The sequence below is a fragment of the Macaca mulatta genome, chromosome 2 (genome assembly GCF_049350105.2).
Source record: "Macaca mulatta isolate MMU2019108-1 chromosome 2, T2T-MMU8v2.0, whole genome shotgun sequence".
NCBI classification, from domain to species: Eukaryota; Metazoa; Chordata; class Mammalia; order Primates; family Cercopithecidae; genus Macaca; species Macaca mulatta.
The window spans coordinates 110,853,002-110,875,872 of NC_133407.1; the positions used below are offsets into that span (position 1 = coordinate 110,853,002).

At 48.2% G+C, this 22,871-nt stretch overlaps 1 protein-coding gene, 1 long non-coding RNA gene and 1 pseudogene across 18 annotated transcripts in view; 2 read left to right on the top strand and 1 right to left on the bottom strand.

The window, feature by feature from the left end:
* LOC144339153 (uncharacterized) lies at positions 1 to 4,868 on the top strand. Its single transcript, XR_013413875.1, has 3 exons — positions 1 to 616; positions 1,084 to 1,399; positions 4,801 to 4,868. It is a non-coding gene; the product is annotated as an uncharacterized LOC144339153 (long non-coding RNA).
* Positions 1,776 to 22,871, bottom strand: part of ELP6 (elongator acetyltransferase complex subunit 6) — a 26,323-nt gene continuing 5,227 nt past the window's right edge. For 4 of the 17 annotated variants that reach the window (XM_028843338.2, XM_015131076.3, XM_001113386.5 and 1 more), the window contains 4 exons: positions 18,779 to 18,897; positions 16,111 to 16,312; positions 11,747 to 11,893; positions 9,190 to 9,750 (listed from right to left, as the gene is read on the bottom strand). In XM_028843338.2, the coding sequence (XP_028699171.2) occupies positions 9,622 to 9,750; positions 11,747 to 11,893; positions 16,111 to 16,312; positions 18,779 to 18,897 (597 nt within the window). In that variant the 3' untranslated portion in view covers positions 9,190 to 9,621. 17 annotated transcript variants of the gene reach the window in all.
* On the top strand, positions 12,335 to 13,873 carry LOC114676113 (bolA-like protein 2 pseudogene; annotated as a pseudogene).

Here is a 22,871-nt window from a genome sequence, read left to right on the forward strand (position 1 = left end):
AGTTTATCAGCAGAGGGCAATTTATTAGGGAAATTATGGACAAAAGCATGGTCTTGGTCAGCAACAAGTCAGGTAGATCTCCCCACCATTATTCCCCCGACCCAGGGCTTATATACCATAGGAAAAAGGGGTATGTGCTCTATAGGGACAATGAAAGGCAACCCTCTAGAACAGGCCAGAATGAGTTGCAAAATAACATCAAGGTTGCTTTGACCTAAAGGTAGAATATATTGTGAGTACATGTTCTTACATTAAAGACAGTAAACAAACAAGGAATCAGGAGGCATTCACAGGGCTGGGGTTAATCTGAGGTCAACATGGCAGATTAGCATCCAAGATGGAGTCACTTTTGTCACCACACAAGGATTTGTGTAGAACTATGTTTTCATTTCTTTTGGGTAGATAGCTATGAATTGAATGGTTGAGTCATATAGCAAGTATTTATTTATTTAGAGACAGGGTCTTGCTCTGTCACACAGGTGGGAGTGCAGTGGCACAATGTCGGCTCACAGCAACTTCCTCCTCCTGGGTTCAAGCAATTCTCATGCCTTAGCTTCCTGAGTAGCTGGGATTACAGGCACCTGCCACCACGCCCAGCTAATTTTCTGTATTTTTAGTAGAGATGGGGTTTCACCATGTTGGCCAGGCTGGTCTCAAACTCCTGGGCTCAGGTGATCCGCCTACCTCAGCCTCCCAAGGTGCTGGGATTACAGGTTTGAGTCACTGCACCCGGCTTAGGTTTAACATTTTAAGTAACTGCCAAATTATTTTCCAAAGTGGCTACCCCATTTTCCATTCCCACTAGCAATGTACGAGGGTTCCTATTTCCTCACATCCTTGCCATCACTTGTTACTGTCAGTCTTTTTGATATAGCCATTTTAGTGGCTATGTAGTGGTATCTCATGGTGGTTTTTTTTTGAGACAGAGCCTTGCTCTGTCGCCCAGACTGGAGTGCAGTGGCGTGATCTCGGCTCACTGCAAGCTCCGCCTCCTGGGTTCAAGCGATTCTTCTGCCTCAGCCCCCCAAATAGCTGGGACTACAGGCTGAGACCACCATACTCATCTAATTTTTGTATTTTTAGTAAAGACAGCGTTTCATCATGTTGGCCAGGCTGGTATCGAACTCCTGACCTTGTGATCTGCCCGCCTCGGCCTCTGAAAGTGCTGAGATTACAGGTGTGAGCCACTGCACCCAGTCCTCATTGTGGTTTTAATTTGCACGTCCCTAATAATGTTGAGCACTTATATATGCATGTTAGCCATTCCTATGTCTGCTTTGATGTCTATTCCAATCTTCTGCCTTTTTTTTTTTTAAAGAGACAGGGTCTCAGCCAAGTGCGGTGATTCATGCCTATCATCCCAATACTTTGGGAGGCCAAGGCAGGTGGATCATTTGAGGCTGGGAGTTTGAGATCAGCCTGGCCAATACTGTGAAACCCCGTCTCTACTAAAAATACAAAAACTGGGCATGGTGGTGCATGCCTGTAGTCCCAGCTACTTGGGAAGCTGAGGCATGAGACCTGCTTGAACGCAGGGGGCAGAGGTTGCAGTGAGCTGAGATTGTGCTGCACTCCAGCACAGGTGACAAAGCAAGAGTGTCTCAAAAAAATAGAAGGACAGTATCTCACTGCATCACCCAGGCTGGAGTGCAGTAGTGCAATCATTGCTCACTGACTGTTGCCTCAACTTCCTAGGTGCAAGCAATCCTCCCACTTTAGCCTCCTGAGTAGCTTGGACTACAGCCATGCACCACCATGCCTAGGTTTTTTTTTTTTTTTTTTTTTTTTTTTTTTTTTAATTAATTTTGTAAAGACAGGATCTCACTGTGTTGTCCATGCTGGTCTTGACCTCTTGGCCTCAAGGAATTCTCCTGCCTCGGCCTCCTAAAGTGCTATGATTATAGGCATGAGCCACCATGCCCAGCTTGCTGACCATTTTTTAACTGGATTATGTGTCTTATTCCTTTTTTGAAATGGAGTCTCACTCTGTTGCCTAGGCTGGAGTGCAGTGGCATGATCTCGGCTCACCGCAACCTCCGCCTCCTGGGTTCAAGCGATTCTTCTGCCTCAGCTTCCCAAGTAGCTGGGATTACAGGCGAACACCACCACACCTGGCTAATTTTTGTATTTTTAGTAAAGATGGGGTTTTACCATGTTGATCAGTCTGGTCTCGAACTCCTAACCTAGTGATCCACCCGCCTCGGCCTCCCAAAGTGCTAGGATTACAGGCATGAGCCACTGTGCCTGGCATTTGTCTTCTTTTCTTTCTCTTTCCTTTCTTTCCTTTCCTTCTTTCCTCCCTCCCTCCCTCTCTTCTTTCTTTCCCTTCCTCCCTCCCTCTCCTTCTCTCTTTCTTTCTTTCTTTGACAGAATCTTGCTCTGTTGCCCATGCTGGAGTGCAGTGGCGCAATCTCGGCTCACCGCAACCTCCGTCTCCTGGGTTCAAGCAATTCCCCTGCCTCAGTCTCCCAAGTAGCATGTGCCACCATACCCTAATTTTTGTATTTTTAGTAGAGACGGGGTTTCACTATGTTGGCCAGGCTTGTCTCAAATTTGTGATCTCATGATCCGCCCACCTTGGCCTCTCAAAGTGCTGGGATTATAGGTGTGAGCCACCACGCCTGGCAAATTTCTTCTTATTCAGTTGTTAAGAGTTCCTTCCATATTCTGGATACAAGTCTCTTATTATAAATATGATCATAAATTTTTTTCAGGAAAACAAGTAGAATGAGTAAGTATTTCAGAAAAGGACTACTAAAACTGACATCACAAAGAAAGTGACCACAAATAAAGACCAATAATAAACAAAAAAGTTAGATACTCTCCAAAAAGTTCTTTTCTTTTCTTTTTTGAGACAGAGTGTTGCTCTGTGGCCCAGGCTGGAGTGCAGTGGTGCAATCTCATCTCACTGCAACTTCTGCCTCCCAGGTTAAAGAAATTCTCCTGCCTCAGCCTCCTGAGTGGCTGGGACGACAGGCGTGCACTACCATGACTGGCTAATTTGTGTATTTTTAGTAGTGACGGGGTTTTGCCATGTTGGCCAGGCTGGTCTTGAACTCCTGGCCTCAAATGATCCACCTGCCTTGGCCTCCCAAAGTGCTGGGATTACAGGCATGAGCCACTGCACTCGGCCTATGAATTTTAAATGAGTTGAAATTTTACCCATATTTTAAAAATTATTTTACATTAGAAAGCATAGACTAGCAACTTCATTCCAGGGAGGAAGAAAAACACATTTTTGAGTCCTGAAGAATTAGGACACCATCAGAGATGAAACAGGAACATTACAAGGTCTTGTACAAATAGCACAGACCCCATAAATTCTTCCCCCATTTTCTGCTCCCGCAACAAAAAAGAAAAAAAAAATTTAGGGCCAGGCATGGTGGCTCACGCCTGTAATCCCCAGCACTTTGGGAGGCCAAGGAGGGCAGATCACAAGGTCAGGAGATAGAGACAATGCTGGCTAACGTGGTGAAACCCCATTTCTACTAAAAATACACACACAAAAAATTAGCCAGGTATAGTGGCGGGCACTTGTAGTCCCAGCTACTTGGGAGGCTGAGGCAGCAGAATGGCATGAACCTGGGAGGCGGAGCTTGCAGTGAGCCAAAATTGCACCATGCACTCCAGCCTGGGCGACAGAGCAAGACTCCGTCTCAAAAACAAAAAAAATTAGGGGGAAATAATTGTTCTTCCCTACAAACGTCAGCCCCATGTTGGTAGAATCATTTTTATGGCCCATATCACACCTTATGATCCTGTTTTTCAACCCCTGTATTAGTCTATTCTCACACTGCTATAAAGAAATACCTGAGACTGGGTAATTTACAAAGAAAAGAGGTTGAATTTGCTCACGGTTCTGCAGGCCGCACAGGAAGCATGGCAGTATATGCTTCTGGGGAGGCCTCAAGGGAGCTTTCACTGGTGGCGGAAGGCAAAGCGGGAGCAGGTGTCTTATATGGCAGGAGCAGGACCAAAATGGGGTGGGGAGTGGGGGGTAGGTGCTACACACTTTTAAACAAAAGATCTCATGAGAACTCAGGACAGTACCAAGAGGGAAATCCGCTCCCGTGATCCAATCACCTCTCAGCAGGCCCCATCTCCAACAGTGGGAATTAATTTTTTTTTTTTTTTTTTTTTTTTTTTGAGACGGAGTCTTACTCTGTCACCCAGGCTGGAGTGCAGTGGCCGGATCTCAGCTCACTGCAAGCTCCGCCTCCCGGGTTTACGCCATTCTCCTGCCTCAGCCTCCCGAGTAGCTGGGACTACAGGCGCCCACGACCTCGCCCGGCTAGTTTTTTGTATTTTTTAGTAGAGACGGGGTTTCACTGTGTTAGCCAGGATGGTCTCGATCTCCTGACCTCGTGATCCACCCGTCTCAGCCTCCCAAAGTGCTGGGATTACAGGCTTGAGCCACCGCGCCCGGCTGGGAATTAATTTTGACATGAGATTTGCGCAGGGACACAGACCCAAACTATATCAACCTCATTAGGCTATAGCAGTCTTTAGGATTGTTTTGGTTTTTGGTTTTCGGGGTTTTTTTGAGATAGTGTTTCGTTCTGTCATCCAGCCTTGAGTGCAGTGGCTCGATCATAGCCCACTGCAGCCTTGAACTGCTAAGCTCAAACAGTCCTCCCACCATAGCCTTCTGAGCAGCTGGGACCATACCACCATGCCCAGCTTTTTGTTGTTGTTGTTGAAGACAGGGTCTTGCTATTTTGCCCAGCCTGGCCTCAAACTCCTGGCCTCAAGTGATCCTCTCATCTCAGCAACCCAAAGCACTGAGGTTACAGGTATGAGCTACCATTGCCAGCCTTTAGGATTGTTTTTATCTTTATAACCCTTTTTATGAAACAGGTCTTCTGGCCAAGTGCAGTGGCTCATGCCTGTAATCCAGCACTTTGGGAGACTGAGGCGAGCAGATCACGAGGTCAGGAGATCGAGACCATCCTGGCTAACACGGTGAAACCCCACCTCTACTAAAAAATACAAAAAACTAGCCAGGCGAGGTGGCGGGCGCCTATAGTCCCAGCTAATTGGGAGGCTGAAGCAGGAGAATCGCTTGAACCCAGAAGGTGGAGGTTGCAGTGAGCCAAGATTACGCCACTGCACTCCAGCCTGGGTGACAGGGCAAGACTCTGTCTCAAAATAAATAAATAAATAAATAAAAATAAAATCCTGGATTCAAGTGATCTGCCTGCCTTAGCCTCCCAAAGTGCTGGGATTGCAGGCACGAGCCACCATGCCCGACCAACATCAGGTTTTAATTGATAAGTAAGCAAGGATAAGGAACAGATTCTGTACACATGGAAAAATACAGAGAAAATCATGTGCTAGTGATTAAAGAAATGCCAATTTTCACACTAGAATCCTTTTTATGGCCCATATCACACCTTATGATCCTGTATTTCTACCCCTGTATTAGTCCATTCTCACACAACCACCACTATTAAATTAATTAAAAAATAAGTTAAACCCAAAGTTGACAGAGGAAAATCTCTGCATCACCATCAACTGGCTCCATCATTCTGAAGAACAATCTGATAATGTGCCAGGGCCAGTTTCCGCTGTAATTGAGTAATTCCATTAGAAGGAATAGATTAAAATGGCATCACTCCTCACTTCTCACAGGCCCCTGTGCTGGTTTATTTATAGCACTTACCGTGGTCTATCTAAGTTAAATATGTCCCCTGTCAATTCTGTTGATTGCCTGTCTTCTCCTCCAGAATGTAAGTTCTATGAGCTCTGCCAGTGACCTGGTTTGTCAGGTTCTAAACAAACAAGTACTTATGCCCCCCAGCAATAGGTAGAGTTTATAAAATTTATAGCAGCATAATTGATAACTGTAAAAACCAGAACCTACATGCCCAGGGGACAACTAAACAAACTAGAATATAATGATAGCATAAAATGTTGAATAGCTATTTTCCTTTTTTTTTTGAGACTAAATTTTGCTCTTGTTGTCCAGGCTAGAGCACAATGGCGCGTTCTCAGCTCACTGCAACCTCTGCCTCCCAGGTTCAAGTGATTCTCCTGCCTCAGCCTCCTGAGTAGCTGGGATTACAAGTGCCCACCACCACACCCAGCTAATTTTTGTATTTTTAGTAGAGATGGGGTTTCACCATATTGGCCAGGCTGGTCTTGAACTCCTTACCTCAGGTGATCCACTCGCCTTGGCCTTCCAAAGTGCTGGGATTACAGGCATGAGCCATCGTGCCCGGCCCTGAATAGCTATTAAACATAAAATATTTGAGGGGAGGCTGAGGCAGGAGGATCTCTTGAGCCCAGGAGTTCAAGACTACCCTGGGCAGCAAAGCGACATCCCGTTTCTACAAAAAAATTTAAAAATCAGCCAGGCATGGTGGTGGGCACCTGTGGTACCAGCTACTCAGGATGCTGAGATGGGAGGATCGCTTAGAATTCAAGTGAGCTAGGAAGTGCCACACTGCACTCCAGCCTGGGCAACAGAGAGAGAGAGAACCTGTCTCAAAAAAAAAAAAAAAAAAAAAAAAAAAAAATTTGTTAAAACACTTATAAACTAAGTGAAGAAATATGATAACAACATTTATGCCATGTAAAAAATGGTGCCTTGCCCATTCAAAACCGTAGCTCAAATGAACTTTGCATAAATACTGAAGTCTTAGTGAAAAAATCATTAGATTCTTTAGTAACTACTTTCTCTTTTTTTTTTTTTTTTGAGACGGAGTCTCACTCTGTCGCCCAGGCTGGAGTGCAGTGACCAGATCTCAGCTCACTGAAAGCTCCGCCTCCCGGGTTTACACCATTCTCCTGCCTCAGCCTCCCGAGTAGCTGGGACTACAGGCGCCCGCCACCTCGCCCGGCTAGTTTTTTGTATTTTTTTTAGTAGAGACGGGGTTTCACCATGTTAGCCAGGATGGTCTCGATCTCCTGACCTCGTGAGCCGCCCGTCTCGGCCTCCCAAAGTGCTGGGATTACAGGCTTGAGCCACCGCGCCCGGCCGTAACTACTTTCTCTTAATTGCACTCGTAACTTTCGTTTTTTTTTTGAGATGGAGTCTCGCTCTGTCGCCCAGGCTGGAGTGCAGTGGCCAGATCTCAGCTCACTGCAAGCTCCGCCTCCCGGGTTCACGCCATTCTCCTGCCTCAGCCTCCCAAGTAGCTGGGACTACAGGCGCCCGCCACCTCGCCCGGCTAGTTTTTTGTACTTTTTAGTAGAGACGGGGTTTCACCGTATTAACCAGGATGGTCTCGATCTCCTGACCTCGTGATCCACCTGTCTCGGCCTCCCAAAGTGCTGAGATTACAGGCTTGAGCCACCGCGCCCGGCCTGCACTCGTAACTTTCAAATATTCTATCAGGTCTACAGTATTTTTTTTTTTTTTTTTTTTTTTTTTGGAGATAGAGCCTCGCTCTGTCACCCAGGCTGGAGTGCAGTGGCCAGATCTCAGCTCACTGCAAGCTCCTCCCAGGTTTACGCCATTCTCCTGCCTCAGCCTCCCGAGTAGCTGGGACTACAGGCGCCCACCACCACGCCTGGCTAGTTTTTTGTATTTTTTAGTAGAGACAGGGTTTCACCGTGTTAGCCAGGATGGTCTCGATCTCCTGACCTCGTGATTCGCCCATCTTGGCCTCCCAAAGTGCTGGGATTACAGGCTTGAGCCACCGCACCCAGCCTGGGTCTACACTATTTTGAGAATAAAAGCAGCTTACTGTTTCAGAGGGAAAACATACACAATGGTATGATTTGAAGAGTAGTGTGATAAATTTTTCCCAAAGACTAAAAATCTAAAAAGTTAAAATTAAACAACAGATATGAGCTGGGCATGGTGACACGCACCTATAATCCCAGCTACTTGGGAGATTGAAGTGGGAAGAGCCCTTGAGCCCAGAGGGTTGAGGCTGCAGTGAGCTATAATCACACCGCTGCAGTCTAGCCTGAGTGACAGAGAGAGACCATGTCTCAAAACAAAGAAAAGAGGCCGGGCATGGTGGCTCATGCCTGTAATCCCAGCACTTTGGGAGGCCAAGGCAGGCACATCACCTGAGGTCAGGAGTTCAAGACCAGCCTAGCCAATATGGCAAAACCCCGTCTCTACTAAACCCCAGGCACAGTGGCACCTGCCTGTTATCCCAGCTACTCGGGAGGGTGAGGCAGAATAGCTTGAACCCAGGAGGCGGAGGTTGTGGTGAGCCAAGATCACGCCACTGCACTCCAGCCTGGGTGACAGAGCGAGACTCCACCTCAAAAAAAAAAAAGAAAAAGGCCAGGCGTGGTGGCTAACGCCTGTATCCTAGCACTTTGGGAGGCCAAGGCGGGCAGATTACGAGGTCAGGAGATCAAGACTATCCTGGCTAGCATGGTAAAACCCCGTCTCTACTAAAAATACAAAAAAATTAGCTGGGCATGGTGGCGGGCACCTGTAGTCCCAGCTACTTAGGAGGCTGAGGCAGGAGAATGGCATGAACCCGGGAGGCGGAGCTTGCAGTGAGCCGAGATCATGCCACTGCACTCCAGCCTGGGCGACAGAGCAAGACTCTGTCTCAAAAAAAAACCAAAAAAACAAAAAACAGAAAAGAAAATAACAGCTATGTAAGTTCCTTATTATATAGCAAAAATAGTATTATTTTTTCATTTTCTTTAAGATAAAATTCATTGTAGTATAATTTATATACCAAAAAAAACACCCATTTTACTAGAATACACCTGGTGTCTACTCTGAGGTGACCTCAACTGAGGGGCTGAGTGGGACTAGTTGTCACCTAAAGGATGCAGAGGCAAGAGCTCACTTCCCGCAGTCTTCACAGGTGAGGGAGGCACCAGCTCCTCGCCAAGGCCCGATCTGCCTGGCAGCAAGAACATCCCTTACCCCTCTCACCAAGGCCATACACACCTGCGCCTACACAGGGTCTCATGTGGCCAAGGCCCTGGTGTCAGGCCCTTAATGGCTAGGATTTGTTGGCACAAAGGCAAGGCACCACAGAAACTGGAGAAGTGAAAGGTCCCCACCTTTGGGTGGGGAGCCGGCCTCTGGGTTGCGTGACTATCAGTCAGCAAGTGTGGACTTTGGAGTGAGGCGCAGTTACTTACAGCCTGCTGTGCAGCCTGTGTGCTTCCAAACCTCTCTAGGTCTGTTTCCTCGCTGGACTCATAGGGAAAGGGGAAGTACCTTTCCAGGATGGAAATTGAACAAGACAACCCACAGGAAGCCTCAGTGTGGAAACTTACTTTATTCTAGCCATGATTATCCTAGTTGTCACCTTGCACACCTGCCATCTGGTGCCATCTCCTGGCTGGCACATTTATACCCTCTCTGGCTCTGAAAGGCATGTCAACCAAAAATGGGCAGCTGGGACTAAGGCATATTTAAACAAAGGCTCCAAGGGACCCCTTTCACTTGGGTCTAGCATCCAGCCTCTCTCAGCAGAGGCAGGATCGTGGTACCTTGTCGTGTTTTCTGAACAGGGCCCAGGACAGCCAAGGCATGCCATCACTGCAGCACTCAATCCTCCTTGGTCACAGTGGAGTCAGCGGTCCAGCCTGAAATACTACTACAGAGGAGAAAGACCCATTCCTGCAAGGTTGCTCTATCTTCCACATCCAAAAACAGTCCTACATAGCTTCAGCTGCTCCCAAATCAGGTCACAGAACAGCAGGAGACATTCCTTTGGCAAAAAAGGACACGCTTTTGTCCTGTATCTTATACTGGTAAGTGAGGCTCTGATCCCGCTGGGCTGTGGGCTGCGATGGTCTCCTCCACAGGATTCTCAGCTACAGAGACAGAGAAGAATGAAAGAGGAGCAACCACCCCAGGAAGCTGCTCCACTGGGAGCCCCACCCTAGCTTCTCTGTGACCTTCAGCTGAGGCCTCTATGAGATGACAGTCAGACGTGCCATCTGGTAATGGGGCCAACTTGTAAAATAAAGCGTATCACCAGCTAACTACAAATAAAGGGTTCCCCTCCATTACAGTAGTCATATTGGCTCAATACAAAAAATGTGAAAGAGAAACAAAAAGGAGAAGGAAGGAAAAAGTCTTTCAAAGGAAGACCATTAAAGTATTTTTATTTTATTTTATTTCATTTTATTTTATTTTAAGCAGAGTCTTACTCTGTTGCCCAGTCTGGAGTGCAGTGGCGCAATCTTGGCTCATTGCAACCTCCGCCTCCTGGGTTCAAGCGATTCTTCTGCCTCAGCCTCCCAAGTAGCTGGATTACAGGTACGCATTACCATGCCCAGCTAATTTTTGTATTTTTAGTAGAGGCGGGGTTTCACTATGTTGGCCAGGCTGGTCTGGAACTCTGACCTCAGGTGATCCACCCACCTCGGCCTCCCAAAGTGCTGGGATTACAGGTGTGAGCCACCGCGCCTGGTCCCTTTGTTCTTTTTTCTAAGCATGGTTTTGTACTTGTGGGCTAGACTAATTTTGAAAATCCCATTAGAATTTGCACATTCAATACAGAGGCCCAGGAAGGCTAGATACCTGTTTTGATGGTGTTTCCACTGACTACAATGCTCTGGGGGTCTGGCTGAAGAGAGGCCACAGCTGCCCAGCAGCACCTTCTCCTCAGGCCCTGCTGCAGCACTACAGACATAGCACTGCTGGGCTTGGTCCTCTGTGTGACCTACCAGCCTTGCCTCTGAAGGACTCTGGGCCAAGACTCCTAGCCACTCTTACTGGGTCAGGAGTGCTCAACATCAAGTTAACCAGGAAGCTGTGGTGGAGGCTTGGGAGTGGTTCCAGAAGAGAAGTTTGAGAAGGCAGAGAGCCACACGGCAGCCCATTTAGAGGGGTAGAATCCAGCTTCCCTCCCAGAGAAGGACTCTCAGTTTCTGCCCAAGTACTCCAATTGTTCTAGTAAGAGACAGCAGTTGGGGCAGCAACCCTGGTCCATGATACCCAGCGATTCTCCTGCCTCAGTCTCCTGAGTAGCTGGGACTACAGGCCCGCACCACCATGCCTGGCTAACTTTTCTATTTCTATTAGAGGTGGAGTTTCACCATGTTGGCCAGGCTGGTCTCGAACTCCTGACCTCAAGTGACTGGTCTGCCTTGGCCTCCCAAAGTGTTGGGATTACAGGCATTAGCCACTATGCGTGGCCCCGAGTTATTATTTTAAAAGGAACAGGCTGGGCACGGTAGCTCACTCCTGTTATCCCAACACTTTGGGAGGCAAACGGGGGTGGATCACAAGGTCAGGAGTTCAAGACCAGCCTGGCCAACAAGATGAAACCCCGTCTCTACTAAAAATATAAAAAAAATTAGCCAGGCATGGCAGTGGATCGCCTGTAATCCCAGGTGCTTGGAAGGCTGAGGCAGAGAACTGCTTGAACCCAGGAGGTAGAGGTTGCAGTGAGCCAAGATCGCGCCACTGCACTCCAGCCTAGGCGACAGAGCAAGACTCTTTGACTAAAAAAAAAAAGGAACAGTGTTGACCTGAATAGACAATGCCTGCTGCAGTACTGCAGAGAAATTTTGCTGTTACTTGACGGCATGCCCTGCATTCCACTGTAGACAGCTGTCTCCTCTTTAAGAGTGCTCCACTTTGGTCACAAATGGGATCCCCATGGAATATGTGTGTTGGTCCATGAGGCTAAGTGCCATCTGGAGCAGGTCTATTACCTGAAGTCTCACAATTTCCAGTGTTTCCCTTCCACCTGAAGTCATGTCCCAACCAGACAGTCCCTCAGGCCTGACTCTCCCCCATGCAGTCAAGAATCATAGGTACACGGGCAAGCAGCCCATTGCCCAGTAGGCCCCTGCATACCTGCCCATGCACATCCCTGCAGAAGCCAGTGGCCAGGCCCTCAGCCCGCAGGATCAGGTGGCTCTGGTGACTGATGCCATTCAGCAAGATGTCATTCTCCTCATCCTCCACATCTCCACTGTCGTGCACAAGGATCACCATGTTTCCCTGCATCAGATACAAGATGGAAGCCTGCTCCTTACCGGAAGGGACACCCAGAGTCAGGGAGTGCCAGCCTCTCATTGCCTCCGCTCCCCTGCACATCCTCTCACAGATCACCCTCCCTGCTGCTGCTACAGCCAGCCCCTACCTGTGCTCCCAGACCCTGATTCCAGTCATCTACTGGACAATCTCACCCATAATGAGCCAACCCATATTTTCAGCTCACTTCATCTAAACCAACAGTCTTCAAAATTAGCTCACTCTCCTGAATTCCTGAATGTTATTAAAAGTGTCACCATCCTGCCAGGCACCCATTTATTCCATCTACAGTTCCTGAATACTTACAGTGTACCAGATCCCACAATAGAAACAACAAGTGAGAGATATGGGCCCAGGAGCAGATAGATGCTGACAATACAGGATGATAAGAGCAAGGGAGAGGGAAGCATGAGGTATATGGGGAGCACAACGAAGAGGCATCCGCTCTAACCTGGAGAAGCAGGTCAGGAGGTGAGTAAACGTGAGCTGAATCTCAGAGGGCAAGTAGGAGTTAGCCAAGCCGAAATGACTTTTTGGTCAACCCTGCCAAAAAGTGACAGCTTGAATAAGTCCTTTCAAAGGAATACTGTCCAGTTGTTAAAAAGAATAAAGCTGGCCGGGCACAGTGGTGCACGCCTGTAATCCCAACACTTTGGGAGGCCAAGGCAGGAGGATTATTGAGCCAGGGAGTTCAATACCAGCCTGGGCAACATAGTGACACCCTGTCTCTATTTGTAAAGAATAGTAATAAAAGGCCGGGCATGGTGGCTCACACCTGTAATCCCAGCTCTTTGAGAGGCCAAGGTGGGTGGATCACCTGAGGTCAGGAGTTCAAGACCAGCCTGGCCAACACGGTGAAATCCCATCTCTACTAAAAATATTTTAAAAATTAGCCGGCCAGGCATGGTGGCTCACGCCTGTAATCCCAGCACTTTGGAGGCTGAGGTGGGCAGATCACAAGGTCAGGAGTTCAAAACCGGCTTGGCCAACATGGTGAAACCCTGTCTCTACTAAAGAAAACACAAAATTTAGCTGGGCATGGTGGCGTGTGCCTGTAATCCCAGCTACTCGGGAGGCTGAGGCAGGAGAATTGCTTGAACCCGGTAGGAAGAGGTTGCAGTGAGCTGAGATCACACCACTGCACTCCAGCCTGGGCAAAAGAGCAAGACTCCATCTCAAAAAAAAAAAAAAAAATTTAGCCGGGTGTGGTGGTGGGCACCTGTAATCCCAGCTACTTGGGAGGCTGAGGCAGGAGAATTGCTTGAACTTGGGAGGTGGAGGTTGCATGAGCCAAGGTCACTGAGGTTGCACCACTGCACTCTAGCCGGGGCAACAAGAGTGAAACTCCATCTCAAAAAAAAGAAAAGAATAGTTTAAAAAAGAAAAAGAATAAATGGCTCCTGTAGGGGTACAAAGCAGCGTGGCCAGGCCAGGGTCTGAGCTGGGGTTCTGTCCCTGCTGGGCTGCGGCCCCAGCTGGACTGCTGCCACGGAACTCAGTGCAGAATAACTCCGGGAGAAACTGCAGTGGGACCTGGAGGCAGAGCATGTGAAGGTGGAGGATGTGACCCTCAACCGTTGTGCCTGCAGCTTCTGAGTCCTGGTGGTGTCGGCCAAGTTCAAGGGGAAGCGGCTGCTTCAGATACACTGGCGGATAAACGTGTGCCTAGCCGGAGGCTCTCACACATGCTTTTGAGCAGAAAACCCTCATCCCAGAGCAGCGGGCCTGTGAGCAGCAGAAACGAGGGACTGACACCTACACAGCCATTAAATTATCAATCAAGGCTAGAAACAAAGGAAAAGAATGAAGCAGATCCATGTGTTATTGGACAATGGACAACAAAATACACTGTGTATTACTAAATGAAAAAAAGAAGTAGCAAACAGTGTGGATGGCACGTTACCAGTAATGTGAAGAAAAATGCAGGGAGACAAATATGTGCATATACTTTGAGAGCCAAGGCAGGAGAATCACCTGAGCCCAGGAGTTCAAGATCAGCCTGGGCAACATAGTGAAACCAAGTCTCTATAAAAAGTAAAAATATAGAAAAAAGAAGCCGGGTGCGGTGACTCAAGCCTGTAATCCCAGCACTTTGGGAGGCCGAGACGGGTGGATCACGAGGTCAGGAGATCAAGACCATCCTGGCTAACGCGGTGAAACCCCGTCTCTACTAAAAAATACAAAAAACTAGCCGGGCAAGGAGGCAGGTGCCTGTAGTCCCAGCGACTCCGGAGGCTGAGGCAGGAGAATGGCGTGAACCCGCGAGGTGGAGCTTGCAGTGAGCTGAGATCCGGCCACCGCACTCCAGCCTGGGCGACAGAGTGAGACTCCGTCTCAAAAAAAAAAAAAAAAAAGAAAAAACCAAATATGTGCATAATTGTACAGACTGGCTAGAAGGATGCACGTTGAGCCGGTCGTGGTGGCTCACACCTGTAATCCTAGCACTCTGAGAGGCCAAGGCGGGCAGATCACGAGGTCAGGAGATAGAGACCACGGTGAAACCCCGTCTCTACTAAAAATACAAAAAAAAAAAAAATTAGCTGGGCGCGGTGGTGGGCACCTGTAGTCCCAGCTACTCGGGAGCCTGAGGCAGGAGAATGCATGAACCCGGGAGGCGGAGCTTGCAGTGAGCCGAGATCTCACCACTGCACTCCAGCCCGGGAGACAGAGCAACTCCATCTCAAAAAAAAAAAAAAAAAAAGAAGGATGCACGTTGGAGGGAGGGAGAGAGGCAAGAGCACTTTTCTTCCTTCTTTTTCTTTTTAAAACAATGCCCAAGTTTTATTTTTTCAACTAAAAGAAGTATTCTTACAAAAAGAGGGTGGTAGCAGGTCACAGACCCAGCTGGACTGCAGAAGGTGACTTTGGCTACTTACTCTCAACCCCTAATCCTGACTGTGCCTTCCACACCCCTAACAGTTCCTCCTCCTCCCATTCTTTCTGCATTACCCTGGTTCCTGGCTCTGCAGCTGTAGCCAGGATGGCCTCACAAGTTCCCTGAACAGAGCTTCCAGGCAGGACTTTGCACACAGGTGTTCAACACACACTGCTGGATACCCACACACCTGGCTAACTCAGTTAGCTTATCTCTCCCATTGCTCTGTACACTCAGTCTGACCACACCATACCACTGTCCACACGTTCCTGCCAGCTACACCATTACACAATGACAAGTGCTACCGTGGGCCAGACACCGTGCTGACATGTTACAAGCTTCATCTCACTTTACTCTTGTAGTCAGGTACCTGCGAGGTAGGCCCCACAGCCATTCCTATTTTACTGACTGGCCTATTGTTATTGTTAAAAACTCTATTATGGCCATTAAGTACAGCAGTATTTACACCTAACTGATCACAACCAGTTACAGATTTCTTTGTTTCTTCTCTGCTCCCACTGCTTCACTTGACTAACCAAAAGAAAACAAAAACAAAAACTCTAAAACCTCTATTACAGCAGAAATCCCTGTTTGTCCCTCATAACTTGGTAATCAAGGTAACATTGTATATCCTATACTTGTATTGCCCTTTACAATTTTCAAAGTAGCTTATACTCATTATCTTTTTTTTTTTTTTTTTGAGACGGAGTCTCACGCTGTTGCCCAGGCTGGAGTGCAGTGGCGCGATCTCGGCTCACTGCAAGCTCCGCCTCCCGGGTTCCCGCCATTCTCCTGCCTCAGCCTCCTGAGTAGCTGGGACTACAGGCGCCTGCCACCGCGCCCGGCTAATTTTTTGTATTTTTAGTAGAGACGGGGTTTCACTGTGGTCTCGATCTCCTGACCTTGTGATCCGCCCGCCTCGGCCTCCCAAAGTGCTGGGATTACAGGCTTGAGCCACCGCGCCCGGCCAATATACTCATTATCTTAGCTGATCTATAAAATACACTCAGGGATGATAATAACTTGCCCCAGGACACACAGGCTATATCTGGCAGACCTGGGACTGCAGCAGTGCCACACGTGACCAGCCCCACTGAACGCAATGTTGATCATCGCTTTATTTTGGGGGGCTTTACTTTTCAGCAACGGCAGGTAAGGGAAAGCAGGTGGCTGGAGCAAAAGCTTTCTGGCGCTACCAGAGTAAAGCCAAAACCCCAAGCAAATAAAAAGATCACAGCAAGCGAGGTGTGGACCTGTCTGAGTTCTTGGAGGTCACAGGTGGGCGCACAGAAGGCAGTTCCATGAGTACCTTTAGTTCCCAGCACACGGTGGCTCTGCAGTAGTGAATGAAGTCTAGCACAGCCACCGCCCCCACGCCCAGGCTCAGGAGTACACTGAGGTCGTCCACCAGCAGCACCGGGTACGTCCACCGAGCCTCTCCACCGTCTACTGGCTTCAGGGCCTCCCGTACAAACTCAAACAATGGTTTCAAGTTCCCAGCATTAGCCTCCCTGGAGAGACAGGACAAAAGTTATCAGACTTCACTCTCTCTTTTTTTTTTTTTTTTGAGACGGAGTCTCACGCTGTTGCCCAGGCTGGAGTGCAGTGGCGCGATCTCGGCTCACTGCAAGCTCCGCCTCCTGGGTTCACGCCATTCTCCTGCCTCAGCCTCCTGAGTAGCTAGGACTACAGGCGCCCGCCACCGCGCCCGGCTAATTTTTTTTTTGTATTTTTAGTACAGACGGGGTTTCACTGTGGTCTCGATCTCCTGACCTTGTGATCCGCCCGCCTCGGCCTCCCAAAGTGCTGGGATTACAGGCTTGAGCCACCGCGCCCGGCCCAGACTTCACTCTCTCTACAGATGTTTATCAAGAACCAAGTAGCACCACAGGAGAGGGCTAAGGGGGACAAAGAACTTTATCACAATTCTTGGCAACAAAGAGTTCATGATCTGGTTAGAAAGAAAAGGCATGCACGTGTACAGGAATAATTCAAATATTTCCTGAGGCCTGCTAGGTATAAAGCACTGTGTTAGAAACTGGGGGACACAAAAATAAACAGCTCCTAGGGCCCTTAAGAGACACCATACATAGTCAGGTGCGGTGATTCACACCTGTAATCCCAGCACTTTGTGAGGCTGAGGCAGGCGGATCACTCAAGGTGAGGAGTTCAAGATCAGCCTGGCCAACAATGGTGAAACCCTGTCTCTACTAAAAATACAAAAATTAGCCAGGTGTGGTGGCGCACACCTGTAATCTCAGCCACTCGGGAGGCTGAGGCAGGAGAATTGCTTGAACCTGGGAGGCGAAGTTGCAGTGAGCCAAGACTGAGATCATCCCATTGCACTTCAACCTCGGCAACAGAACGAGACTCTATCTCAAAAAAAAAAAAAGAAAAAAGAGAGACACCATACAGCCTCTCAACCCAAGAGCTTAAGGCATCTGGAAGATAACTGGATTGGGCAGGCAGAAGCCTTCCCAGGAGGTCATTCACAGCTGGAAAAAGTTAAACAGGCCAGGCACAGTAGCTCGCACCTATAATCTCAGCACTTTGGGGGGCCAGTGGGGGAGAATCATTTGAGCCCAGGAGTTCGAGAATAGCCTAGGCAACAGAGTGGGACCATATTTCTACAAAAAAAATTTTTTTTTTAATTAACCAGGCATGGTGGTACACCCCTGTAGTCCCAGCTACTTGGAGGCCGAGATGAGAGGAGTGCTTGAGCCCAGGAGGTCGAGTTTGCAGTGAGCCGTGTGTGTACCACTGCACTCCAGCCTGGACAACAGAGCAAGACCCTGTCTCAAAAAAATAATGAAATAAGAAGTTAAACAGCAACTCAGATGACCTGATGGTCAGTGGCAGTGGCCTAAGGGCTTCTGTATACATAACAGATTTGACCTGTTTCTGACACAAGCCAGACTGACTATCTCCGCCTTCTCTAGTGACTACCCCCAGCCATCATTTCTCAGCAATGAGTGGAGGAACAGAGCACAGGGCTCAGGGCAACTGGCCTACTGCCTTATGCTCCGGGGATGAGCCCCTGGCATTGCGTTATTTTCACTAACAATGAGGACATCTCCCCATATCTTGGGATGAGGTGTAACCAGCCCCTGCCTTCAAATGAGGAAACCCCAAGTCAGAGATGCTAAGGGATGTATGTGAGGTCACACACAGGGTCAGGAAACATGGCCTCACAGCCACCACATAAGGGTGTGTGTGTCTGAGAGATAAGGTGGTCGGGGGAAGTTAATGTGTGGACCGCTTTGTAGTGGAGGAAGAACAGCAGCCAAGCAGGGAGTCTTCACAGAGCTATGTTTGTGGCCAATGTTCAGAAAGAAGGAAAAGCAGGAAAACCAATCTCAGGCCTGTGACGCTGAATACCAAACCAGGGGAAAAACTTTTTCTTAAATGTCTGAAGAGTAAATATTTTAGACTTGCAGGTCATATGGTCTTTGTCCTGACTACTCAACTCTATTTGTTGCTGTAATGCAAAAACAGCCAGGGACAACATGCAAACAAATGAACGTGGCTGTATTCCAGTAAAATTTTATTTACAAAAAATAAATTTAAAAAAATAATATTAAAAAAGACAATTTTAAAAATATGAAACAAAACATATTTATTTACAAAAACAGGCAGCTGACCCATAGCCCATAGTTTGCCGTTGCAGAGTTTCTGCTGTCGCAGAGCTCAGGTGTATACTAGGGCTCTAAGCCAGGGCTGGAAAACACAGCAAAGCATATTGTTCTGCCATCCTTCCAGCAAATGATCCTCTCTATAGCTTTGGGGACAAATGTCCACCCTCAGCCCCAGGATAAGAGCCAGCATTTGATAATGCTGCAACACCAGATGAAGTGTCTGTCTCCTGAAGCCAGTTCCATCTTCCTGCACAATAAGAAGGAATCACACAGCAACCAGGAACCCTGTCTGGGCCCACCTGCCACGTGTGTGCTTCCGGGCTGGGCTGCAGGCTGACTGACCTGAGAAACTGCAGGGGATGTGGCTCCTCTTGAGTCTGGAAAAAGACGTCCACTGCGGACTTCAGTCCCTCGAGGAACACAAGCTGCCCACGCTCCCGCGCCACAGTCAGGTTGACACCCTAAACATGACAAACAGTGAGTTACTGTGCCCATCAGACTAGATGCCAGCTTGCAAGAGGGCACAAGACACCTTCCAAACATGGCAGAAGTGTATCTGATCACCCAATGTACAGGCCTGTCTTCATTCCCCTGGGTGCTCCCAACCCACAATCCCCCATCTGTTTTCAGATGTATATTTCCATTTAATTGTCACATTAAAAGAAAAACTAGCCAGGCATGGTGGCACATGCCTGGAGTCCCAGCTACTTGGGAGGCTGAGGCAGGTGGATCGTTTGAGCCCAGGAGTTTGAGACCAGCCTGGGCAACATGGCAAGATCTCGTCTCTACAAAAAAAAATAAAAAAAAATTAGCCAAGTGTGGCAGTTTGCACCTGTAGTCTCAGCAACTCAGGAGGCTGAGGTAGGAGGATCACGTGTGCCCAGCAGGTCAAGGCTGCAGTGAGCCATGATCATGCTGCTGCACTCCAGCCTGAGCAACAGAGCGAAACCCTGTCTCAAAAAGACACAAAAAACAAAAACCTAGGCTGGGCATGGTGGCTCATGCCAATAATCCCAGCACTTTGGGAGGCCAAGGGGCAGATCACTTGAGGTCAGGAGTTCGACACTAGTCTGGCCAACATGGTGAAACACCATCTCTACAAAAAATACAAAAATTAGCTAGGGGTGGTGGCAGGTGCCTGCAATCCCAGCTACTCAGGAGACTAAGACAGGAGGATTGCTTGAACTGGGAGGTGAAGGTTGCAGTGAGCCGAGATCGCACCATTGCACTCCAGCCTGGGTGACGAGAGTGAAACTCCATCCCACAAAAAAAAAAAAAAAAAAAAAAAACCCACAAAAAATGGGACGCAGAAATTTAGTATGCATATCCCTGCTCAGACCAGGACTTTTTTTCTTTTCTTTTCTTTTTTTACTTGTCACTGACTTGAAGCTCAAGGACTTTCTTTTTTTTTTTTTTTTTTTTTGAGACATAGTCTCACTCTATTGCCTAGGCTGGAGTGCAGTAATGCAATCTCGGCTCACTGCAACCTCTGCCTCCCAGGTTCAAGCGATTCTTGTTTTTTTGTTTTTTGTTTTTTTTTTGAGACGGAGTCTCGCTCTGTCGCCCAGGCTGGAGTGCAGTGGCCGGATCTCAGCTCACTGCAAGCTCCGCCTCCTGGGTTCACGCCATTCTCCTGGCTCAGCCTCCCAAGTAGCTGAGACTATAGGCGCCCGCCACCTCGCCCGGCTAGTTTTTTGTATTTTTTTTAGTAGAGACGGGGTTTCACCGTGTTAGCCAGGATGGTCTCGATCTCCTGACCTCGTGATCCGCCCGTCTCGGCCTCCCAAAGTGCTGGGATTACAGGCTTGAGCCACCGCGCCCGGCCTCAAGCGATTCTTGTGCCTCAACCTCCTGAGTAGCTGGGATTACAGGTGTGTGCCACCATACCTGGCTAATTTTTATTTATTTATTTATTTATTTATTTATTTATTTATTTATTCATTTATTTTTTGAGATGGAGTTTCACTCTTGTTACCCAGGCTGGAGTGCAATGGTACGATCTTGGCTCACTGCAACCTCTGCCTCTTGGGTTCAAGCGATTCTCCTGCCTCAGCCTCCTGAGTAGCTGGGATTACAAGTATGTGCAACCACATCCAGCTGATTTTTGTATTTTTAGTAGAGACGGGGTTTCTCCATGTTGGTCAGGCTGGTCTCGAACTGCCAAACTCAGGTGATCCACCCACCTTGGCCTCCCACAGTGCTGGGATTATAGGCATGAGCCACCGCACCCAGCCTAATGTTTTTATTTTTAGTAGAAACAGGGTTTCGCCATACTGACCAGGCTGGTCTTAAACTCCTGGCCTCAAGTGATCCACCTGCCTCAGCCTCCAAAAGTGCTGGGATTACAGGTGTGAGCCACTGCGCCTGGCCTCAAGGACTTCTTAAATATGGTTCATGAACTACCATCCGATTAAGAAACCCTTTAAGATGCCTGATTAAAATGTAGATTCCTGGCCGGGCATGGTGGTTCACGCCTGTAATCCCAACACTTTGGGAGGCCGAGGCACGTAGATCACCTGAGGTCAGGAGTTCGAGACCAGCCTGGACAACATGGCAAAATCCTGTCTCTATGAAAATTCAAAATTAGCCAGGTATGGTAGCACATGCCTGTAATCCCAGCTACTTGGGAAACTGAGGCAAGAGAATCACTTGAACCGGGGACGCAGAGGTTATGGCGAGCCAAGATCATGTCATTGCACTCCAGCCTGGGCAACAAGAGTGAAACTCTGTCTCAAAAAAACCAAAAGCAGATCCCTGGGTCTAATTCCAGAACAAGGGCACAGTTCAGGATGTCCAGCTCAACAAACACCCAGGGATAGTGATGCATTCTAAATGTGCAACCCACTGCTCCACCTGTGCAGAAACAGGTCACATGGAGCTCGGTGTGGTGGCTCACATCTGCAATCCCGGTACTTTGGGAGGCTGAGGCAGGAGGATCCCTTGAGCTTAGGAGTTTAAGACCAGTCTGGGCAACATAAGGAGACCCGTTCTCTAAAAAAGAAAAAAAAAAAAAAAGGCAAGAAAGAAAGAGGCAACATGGGCCGGGCGCGGTGGCTCACGCCTGTAATCCCAGCACTTTGGGAGGCCGAGGCGGGCGGATCACAAGGTCAGGAGATCGAGACCACGGTGAAACCCCGTCTCTACTAAAAATACAAAAAAATTAGCCGGGCGCGGTTGTGGGCGCCTGTAGTCCCAGCTACTCGGGAGGCTGAGGCAGGAGAATGGCGTGAACCCGGGAGGCGGAGCTTGCAGTGAGCCGAGATCGCGCCACTGCACTCCAGCCTGGGCGACAGAGCGAGACTCCGTCTCAAAAAAAAAAAAAAAAAAAAAAAAAAAAAAGAAAGAGGCAACATGTAACTCTTTAGACTTTCCATGCCCCTACATCAGGTCTCAACTGCTCATTCACACACAAAATGCCCAGGGTCTTCCAATGTCCAACACCATTTGTTCTGATAGCTGCAGCTGACAGAGAAAGACTCCTGATCGTATCACGTTTGCTCTTGCTCACTACCAGTCTATTTATGTAAGTGCAACAATATGCCATGAGTATAGAAGCTCACGCTCCAGTACTTCACATGCCAAGTACTGTGCATGCCATTCCTGCTGTGCTGATTATCATTCAAAGGTAAAAGAAAAAGTAGCCAGTTTAGACATGCGAACACACAGCTGTCTCATCCTGAAACAGATCCAGTGGCCATAAAGCCATGCTACAGAGCCCTGGAATGCAACATGTTTTCTTTACATCCTGACTGTTCTCCCTGGGCTCCTGCCCTGATGTCTAACACAAGAAGTTCTCCCTTCTCTGCAAAGGATGGGAAAGAAAGAACCTACCATTTTCTCACCTCCTCATTTGCTTCTGCCCAACAGAGAAAGAGGCAGTGACTTGGTCCAATAGTAAGACTGGATTTTATTTTTTTTTATTTGTATGTATGTATGTATTGAGATGGAGTCTTGCTCTTTTGCCAAGGCTGGAGTGCAGTGGTGCGATCTTGGCTCACTGCAATTTCCGCCTCCCAGGTTCAAGTGCTTCTCATGCCTCAGCCTCCCAAGTAGCTGGGATTATAGGCGTGAGCCACCACGTCTGGATCCTCTGAGAAATAAATGAGTGGAATGCACGCCCCATGAGTGAGATGATCCCAAAGTGTTAAGATTAAAGGCATGAGCCACCACCCCTGGCAGCCAAGAATTTTTATAGTGACTAGGTCTTGGGTTTTGTCAAATGCTTTTTCCGCATTAAGTGATATCATCATATGAATTTGTTTCTTTAGCCTGTTGAGATGGTGGATTACAATAGCTGATTTTCAAATGCTGAACTGGCTTTGTAAAATTTTAATAAACCCAAGTGAGGTGTATAGTTCTTCTTATACATTTCTGGACTTGATTTGCTTATATCTTGCGGGGGGCGGGGCGGGGGAATTGCATCTCTGGGAGATAT